This window comes from Gobio gobio (genome assembly GCF_949357685.1).
Source record: "Gobio gobio genome assembly, chromosome: 5".
Lineage (NCBI taxonomy): Eukaryota > Metazoa > Chordata > Actinopteri > Cypriniformes > Gobionidae > Gobio > Gobio gobio.
In genome coordinates, this window is record NC_137101.1 from 52,651,320 (window position 1) to 52,660,299 (window position 8,980).

The following is an 8,980-nucleotide window of genomic DNA, read 5'->3' on the forward strand; positions in this document are numbered from 1 at the left end:
TATGGGTGTTTTGAAGTGCTCAGGTAACAATAATCTCTATGTTAATTACCGGGATAAGACGTTTTACCAAATACTGTGAATTCTGACCCCCTCCAGATTATTATCCACTCAGTCTACTACACTATTCGCTCTGTAAAACGGTTGCTTTAAGTGAAGGGTATGAGTTGGCTGCCAATCAGAGAACAGAAGTTTTCCCCCAAATTTCATTTTTTATAAAAAATATAATCAATTAATAAATAAAATTTAAACTCAGAAGCAGTTTGTGATAATAATCAACATTTATTATAATTCTTTTGGTTGTTTTGATAACAATCACTGCTACACACCTTAAAAGTAAACTCTGACCAACAGGTTATCAGAACAGAGATACTTTAGATAAGATTTAGCCTATTGGTAACACATGTTTACAATAAAGGAACACGCCACTATTTTTGAAAATAGGCTCATTTTCCAACTCCCCTAGAGTTAAACAGTTGAGTTTTACTGTTTTTGAATCCAATGACTCTTCTGTAGTTACATATATAGCCATATCGGTCTAGAAAATCACAACTTTTCATTTTCCGTCTGTCGTAGTGCACGATGTAACTACAGAAGAGCCAAGTTTTAAATAGGAAAAATAAGGAAAATCTTTGGTAATTTTTGAGTGAGATGCTAATGATCTAATCATATTCAATCTATGCTAAGCTATGATAAAAGTGCTACCGCCAGACCCGGAGATCGGCTGAATGGATTAGAAAACCTTAAAACTCAACTGTTCAAAATGAGCCCCTTTTTTCAAAAATAGCTCAAAACAATGAGCAATACATTTGTTACATTATTTATTCATCTTTGTTAACACTAGCTCATAACATTAACAGTTAATAACACAACTGTTCATTCTTATTTCTCAAGTCTATTAAATAATACTAACATACAACTTTTGATTTCAATAATGTATTAGTAAATGTTGAAATGAACATGCAATCAGAAGAATTCATGATATGTAATTAAGATCAAGAAGAAAACAATATAAGTAAACTTAAAGCAGAACTAAAGTAATAATTGTGCTCCATTAATATTTGCATACACGCCTAAATAGAAATACACTCTTAAACAGAAAAGTAAACAGAAGTATAGTTAAACCCAAAGAGAAATCAATAAGCAAACACCATAAGTAAAATCACACTAAATCCCATATACTCAAAAAGATGCTCTCCAATTTTCCTCAATTAATCTGGAATGCAGATGTTGATCAATGACGATAATGGTTGATGCATTTGAAAGAAGAGGCTTTTGTCTTGTCACGTATTTTCTAAAAAGAAATATACACAGTTATTGAAATCCTGAAAGCTATCACACAGACAATGTTGAAGCCAAATGAATATCAGGTGGATGTTTTTAATATTATAACATTTAATTTAATGGTGTTTCTACAGTGAAATGTCTTTAAAAATACTCTCCCATCCAAAAGAGACAATGGCAAATAATTATATATTTTAACAGTCTTAAAAATGTAATTGTCTAAAACGTTCAATCATGACTTTGTGTTAAAGAAAAACAACTTCAATTTGAATCGTATATTATCATCTGGTGCTTACCAATGCAAAACTAGAAAATACAAATTTCTTCACATTCCCTCAGACGTATTCACTGAATCCAGCTTTAACATCTTCTTGGATACTTTTGATTTTTTCGGGGGGAGCAGCAGGTAGAATGGCAAGCAATTCGCGATCGATCCTTTCTAGTCTTGCAGTGCTCTTCTGTTCATACTCCTGTTTATTCTTCAGGACAAGCTTTAGGATCTCACCCTGTGCCTCATCACAGCCGTCCTGGAGCTGTTTTCGCTCAGTCTCAAATTCTGGTTTAGTTTTATCCATGGCCATCAGTTTTCCCAGTGAACTGACACGGCCCATCAGGTACTTGTTGGAAATATCTGTGTATGTTCCAGAGATCATATTGACCAGATTAGCAAGGTTACTGGCTTGGAAAGCTTGGATGTACAGCATATCTTTTGAGAAGAGCTTTGCGCTGTAGGAGAGGAGTTGTGTTTTCTCAGATGTTGAGACAAAGTTTTTGAGAGTTGTGCTCAGGCTGATTTTCACAATGTTGGATATCATCTGAAAGAAGAGGACCATCTTCTCCCACTGCTCCTTCACTCTCCCCATGGCATCCAATCCTTTGGTCAGCATCGTTATGGTAGTTTTGAAGTCAATCTCTTTCAGTTCACAATTTCTCATAGTGACCAGGATATCAGTCAGTTCCTTCTGGTTCTTCTCTAGTTTCTCCAAACACTTATTATAGTCATCTCTTGTCTTGTCCAGCTGAGCTCGGGTCTGCTCTATGGCAAATCTTGCATTATCTGTAGCCCTCTGGGAAGCAGTCGGTCTCTCTAACTTTTGTTCTTCTTTAGACATCATTGGTGGTTTTTGAGAAATGGCTGGAGAATTTGTGACTTCTTTGCTTTTGCTATCAAAACTACGAGCAGACTTAGTCAGGTTCGAGACCATTTGTATTATCTGAGTGCTTTTGTCTTTGTCCAGTTTGCCTTCTGGTGCATATTTTGCAAGCTCAGTGCATATTTCCAAGCCCTTATTGCACATCTCCTGTGCTTGTGTCTTTGCATTGCAGTCAGGGGTTCCTTTAAAAATTTCATTGAGTCGTTCATACTGTTTTGCTATGAAATCCGTCTTTGTGGTTTTATTCTTCTGATCGTATAGGTTTGTCCAGTCAATGTCGTTCACCTCACTCTCCACATTCATAAAGTCCTGGATGTTCTGTGCATAATTTAAAATCTCAGCTGATTTACAATATACAATTATTTCATCTATCGTCGATGTGTTTTTCGACATTTTCTCTGGTTGAGAAGCAGCAGTTGCCGTTCCATTAATTAGGCCTGTAATGCCCTGTGTTAACCCACTCACAAAATCCATTCCAATCATGTCCCATCCACTGGGGAGAGAATCCATGGCATTCTTGTAGTCCTCATTAAACTGATTCATTTGCTTCTCCACAGCACTCATTGTCTTCTCAAACATTTTCTTGGATTCTATTGCCGACTGCTCCCTCAGTTTGCTCTCTTCTATTTTTTTATTCATTGCTTCCAGCTCCTCCCCATAAAAGCTCTGTGCATTGATACACGCTTCAAGCAGCTCTTGGATGATATTGATCACATCGGTAAAACGCTTTTCAGCTCTCTCAGACAGCTTAACACATTCTTCAGCAACGACGGTGATATTGTTCAGCTGATCAGGAAGATGTGCATTAACAACTTCATTATCATCTTGGAACAGAATCCTCACAGCTGCCTTCATGTAATCTGGAACTTGGGAGGTATGGAGGCGAATCTGATCCATGCTATTATGGGCCACATTAAAGGCCTGCCAACCAGAGTTACACACTTGCATAAGGCAGGCGCGAAAGGACTCAGGGTATCTGATGAATTTATAGCCCCCTTTGGGTGGATTTTTATTGATAGAGAAATCTGTTGCGGACGAGATGAACACCAGCTCTCCCAGGAGGGCTATAGATAGAGGTGCTGGAGTCAGATACTCTTCCCAGTTGGCATAGGGCTGCATTATATTTCTGGTGTGGTTCCTCATGTCTTCAGCAGTAGTAAGACCTCGCATAGATTTTGAGAGTGCAGAATCCATGACGTTCCTGTTCCTGTTCCTGCTTAAAACAAAGAAGACATTTGAAAGTAAATGACTTATGAGGGAATCTCACTTTGTATCTTGTAATGAACAATTTGCAGCATTCATCACAACAACCTTTTTACTATAGATAGACTTAAATAGATGAGAGAGAGAGGATTAACATTCTGAACAGACACACTAGATGAGCTCCTATTAATTCACATAACTGCTGTTAATCGAGGCAAAACCTCATAACCTGTGCCAGCACTGTGTACATACAACAGACAGCTAAGGAACCACATTTGGAAAAAAACATTTGGCCACATCCGCACAAAGCCAGAGCTTTCCCTTACCAATCTTTTTTTCCCCCTTGTCTCTAGAAATATCTGCGTACACACGAAAACCGCTGATACTGACTCAAAACGTACCTAGTTTACATGCTAGACCAGTATGTGGCGCTGTAATTCTGCCACAGAGATGCACTAAAAACGGAGAAGAAGAGTTGGAGCATGTGCGAGACGGTGATCTTTATTACAGTGGAAAATCTGACCTGTGGCTGTTTAGGGAAATGTCTGTATATGACGTTTCATGCGCGTGAAGTGAGTTGAGGCGATTAACCAATAACCTGTCCTGTGACGCGCTCCGCTCAGTAAAGGACCGAAACATCGCTAGTCCTAAGCGGCTGTTCACAAAGAATGCATTTGTGACAGTGAAATGGGAAATGACACAGGGTAATGAGACACAATGAGACCCAAGTTGAACTTGAGATGTAAACATAGCTAATGATGACCATACAGTGTTATGTGTGTTAGAACTAAAGACTGATAATAACTACATTGATATTAAAGGATAAGTTCACTTTTAAATAAACTTTTGCTGATAATTTACTCACCCCCATGTCATCCAAGATGTCCATGTCTTTCTTTCTAAAGTCGAAAAGAAATTAAGCTTTTTGATGAAAACATTCTAGGATCGTTCTCCATATAATGGACTTCAATGAGCTCCAACCGGTTCAAGGTCCAAATGACAGTTTCTGTGCTGCTTCAAAGGGCTTTAAACGACACCAGACGACGAATAGGGGTCTTATCTAGAGAAACCATCAGTTTCAGTGAGAAACTGAGCAGTATTTATGCTATTATTTTACCTCTTATCAGACAAACGTGATCATCTCTGAGCTCCGCCATAAGTTCCGCTAAGTGAGGTCAAATATGAGCCTGGTCATAGATATATCAATCGTAGATGCCTCATTCTACTGATCCGTGCAAGCGCTAATGAGGCATCTATGTATGCATCTATATTTTGACCTCACTTAGCGGAACTTATGGCGGAGCTCAGAGATGATCACGTTCGTCTGATAAGAGGTCAAATAATAGCATAAATACGTTTCGCTAGATAAGACCCTTATTCATCATTTAGTATCGCTTAAAGCCCTTTGAAGCTGCACTGAAAATGTCATTTGGACCTTGAACCGTTTGGAGCCCACTGAAGTTCATTATATGGAGAACGATCCTGGAATGTTTTCATCAAAAGCTTAATTTCTTTTCGACTGCAGAAAGAAAGACATGGACATCTTGGATGACATGGGGGTGAGTAAATTATCAGCAAAAGTTTATTTAAAAGTGAACTAATCCTTTAATGTTAATTTTTAATTATGCACATGCAGGACTCATACATCTATACTATGATTTTCTACTAACCGCTGTTTATCAAGGCTAACAAACAGTCACAGAAGCCGCTGAAAAAACTGTATAGTATATTTCCAGCTTCAACGGTTAATATCTTCTGTTAATAGCCACCACCGTAAAAAACTTCTCTTTAAAAACTTTTTTCCTTAGAGGTAAATATATTATTATTTTATTTTACTCAGCCAATCACAGGCTGAACTATTGAACTATTGTAATAAAGTAGCAGTGAAATGGGACATGGGATCAACGGCGTCGAAGAACCAAACAATCCAAGATCATGCCAAATCGTCAACAATCATGCATCACTAACTCAGTTAGCAGGATTTGATTGTTGATGATTTGGCATGATCTTGGATTGTTTGGTTCTTCGACGCCGTTGATCCCATGTCCCATTTCACTGCTACTTTATTACAATAGCTCATTACTGAACCAGGCGCAATAAAAATAAAAATATTTAAAAAATAAAATTCAGTATCATTTGGTAACATAAAAGTTAACACCTAAGTTTCAAATGTAGCTTATGAATAAATTTTTTTTTAATTTGGTGCAGTTTTACTTGTTAATATAATAGGTCATTTGAATTGTAAGAGCCTTACCTTGTAGGAGAGTGAGAAGAGTTTGGTCAAGTCTTGGGTTAAGATCTGGTAGAATGGTGAAATGAACTCGTGCTGCTGTTTTTATTGCCATCTGAAAAGGGCGGAGGTGGAAGATAAGGACTTGGGGAGGAGTAACTAGAATGATGACTCATATTAACCAGTCTTAATGCTGTTATTATTGCTCGCAGATTAAATTAAAACTTAAGCAAACATTCTGCACTCAAACGTATGCCTAAGCACAGCTTGAAAATACACCACATACAAATTAAAAAGACAATTATTAAAATTAATATTAGACATCAGTACTGTGTTCTTATATGAAACATTACTCCACTTGATGAAAAACCTTGATCTTGTAAATATACTAACACATTTTTTTTACCATCTTTAAATATATAAAAAGTATATATGCATCATATGTTCCCTATACAACTTTTAACACACTTTAAAAGGATATTTTACATTTTAGTATATTTTCTAAAAATATAGTTTCTGAAAATATACTTAAAATGAAAGTTCTGTGTACTCTTTTAAAGTGCATTTATTTGAACATTACTTTAAAATATATTTTTGGTATATATATTTTAAAAATACATTATTTAATATCCTGATGTTGTAGTATATTTAAAGTTAAAGTATCATTTTTGATAGTTGAGTAAAATTTTTAAGTAATTAAAAACGAATGATTAAATAAACCATGTGAAGTTTAAACAAAAACCGTTCATACATTTAATTTAATTTAATTTTATATGTCAGTCAGTGAGGGTAGCTGTGTCCTTATAATGATCTCTGCTGATTTGCTGACTCTCTCCAGAGCTTTTTATCAGCCACAGTGCAGCTTTAAACCACATCAAGATGTCATGGGTGATTATACTCTCTACATAACATTTATAAAGTTGCTGAGTCAGGCTACAGTCGCTGCTGTGCTTTTTACCCATGGAATGTACACAGCCATGACAACAACATCAGTGAACTCACGTGGCAGCAAAAATGCTCCTTTGGGGCCCGTATGGGGCCATTACGGGCACGCCCAACTGTGAGCACAGATACCAGCGTGCAATGCGGGGCACGTGTGGACACTAAGCAGAGTGGGCCCCCGTTGGGGCCATTTGTGGGCCCACACTGTGGCCTTAAACAACAAGATTAGTTTGGTTCTACTTTGCATTTGCCACAATACACACACAATAAATTCACGTGTTGAAAGTAGAAGAAATAAATTACATACGTAACCGAGACGTTCCCTTTCAGTCATTCACATTCGACGTATGTCGGAACTGACCGATGGATTGGGATCCCTACCAACACGCCAGGGATGCTGGCCCTTCCAGCGCCCTGCCTGAGCTCGCTGGACCATTCCTGTGCCCGTCTCGGGGAGATGCTACGCTGCAGAGCCACGTCCTTCAATGGAAGGAGAGGTGGTGATATACACATAAGGACTAACCTATCGGGGTAGTGCTACCTATGGCAGTCTCTGGGGTGGATCCAACCTGATCCCAGGGGGGAAAGAACACCAGAGACGACAGAGCGGGCTCTGTCTAGGGAAAGACACGGGGATAGACGAGTAGGGTAGCTGGTACCGTGGAAAAATACACATATGTGACATATGTGTCTGTGAAAACCCAGCTAAAGTCATTTTTTTGTCATTCACTGTTTTATACATAAAATCATCCTACATAATGTAAAGAACATTCTGTGAAAATATAACCTTGATATCTTCAACATTGACTGAGTAAGACCATGTCAAAAATTTGCTGAATTTCGGCCTCAGAAAATCATGATTTTGAGAAATTCCAATTTTAAAATCAAACTTATTTTTAAAATTGTAAAACATTTTAACCATTATTATTCTGATTATGTGCAATATACCACATTAAAGCTAAAATTCTCCCATTTTCAGTGATATAGGACACATTTATGGGAAAAAATTTTTTTTTTTTGTAAAACAAGTCTATTTATTATGATGTGCATCTCCAAAAAGCGTGAAACATTGAAACGAATGGGGGCACCACAAGAGCTTGATTCACTAAGTCAGTTCACTCTAATGATTTGTAGGCTATAACTTTATTAGTAAAATGAAATCTCAGTAGAAAATGTCATTAATAGGCCTATATATATCCATTAATATATAAAACATCCATAGAAAATCTCACTGTGTAACATTTGGAGTAAATTCAGGACTACCCTACCAAGTTAACAGGTCAGTCTCAAACTTTGTGTAGATAGTTAGTCATAACTGTGAATCTTCACTTGTCTCACAATTCGATTAGATTATGATTCATTATGATTTTTTCATGGCTCATTGCGCTTAATAACTCTTTTACATAAAGCACGTCCTGCACTTTATGTTCTCATTCATGCATGTTCTATTCCTATAGGCTACAAACCGAAACCAAAACATCAAACACAAGAGCTTTGCTTCCGAAGGACATACGCAACTTTTTTATATTAATATATAATATGGGTTCTTTATTTAGCCTACAAAAAACAGTAGGCCTATATTAATCATTATTAATTAAACTATCAGCTGTTCTGTTCCTTGCACTTTGCGTGCCGCGGCCGTCCTGTCAGAGAGCGAATTCATAAACTCAGTGCATCAGAATCCAAAAACAAAAGTATTTCGAAACTTAGCAGCCATTAAATGTCTTTAAAATAAGATGGATGTATAGGCAGAAAGTGGAGTTAGGAAACAAATAAGCTGTTCCTGAAATGTCGGTGATGACACGAAGAAATCCACACAGAAATCGGAACCCGGCTTAAGTCGCCGTTTTCTTGCCTTTCCCGACACTGACCTGATCGTTGGTCGTGCGGATTGATATTATGGTCTGTTTGCACTTTGTAATTGTAAAAAATACGTTTCTGAACCGAATTATATAAGAATCAGCAGTCGTTTCTGCGTCGAAAGTAAACAAAAAGACGATTAAAATCTATATTTAAGAAGCCCACACATCCGATATTTTTTGGTGCAAAATAATAAAACGTAGCATCAATAAAATCATTAATTTCAGTATTTATAATATTATAAAGGAAAAATTGAGTACTGCATCTCAAAGCCCTTGGTATAATCTATCATTTACAGCAATAAACACAA

The 8,980-nt window shown here is 37.1% G+C and overlaps 1 protein-coding gene across 2 annotated transcripts; it reads right to left on the reverse strand.

Annotated features, from left to right (window-relative positions):
• Window positions 1-256: 256 nt before the first annotated feature.
• Window positions 257-5,947, reverse strand: LOC307127010 (uncharacterized protein). 2 transcript variants are annotated; one of them, XM_079817937.1, is made up of 3 exons: window positions 5,893-5,947; window positions 1,578-3,648; window positions 257-1,291 (listed from the first exon to the last, which is right to left on the reverse strand). In XM_079817937.1, the coding sequence occupies exon 2, from the start codon at window positions 3,627-3,629 to the stop codon at window positions 1,617-1,619; it is 2,013 nt and encodes a 670-aa protein (XP_079674063.1). In that variant the 5' UTR covers window positions 3,630-3,648; window positions 5,893-5,947; the 3' UTR covers window positions 257-1,291; window positions 1,578-1,616. The 2 variants fall into 2 exon arrangements, with proteins under 2 accessions (XP_079674063.1, XP_079674064.1); XM_079817938.1 differs by having other exon boundaries at window positions 262-1,291; window positions 1,578-3,651.
• Window positions 5,948-8,980: the final 3,033 nt, after the last annotated feature.

Bases quoted from the DNA above. Each gene is read 5' to 3' on its own strand.
- LOC307127010 (XM_079817937.1), bottom strand. From the start codon at position 3,629: ATGGATTCTGCACTCTCAAAATCTATGCGAGGTCTTACTACTGCTGAA.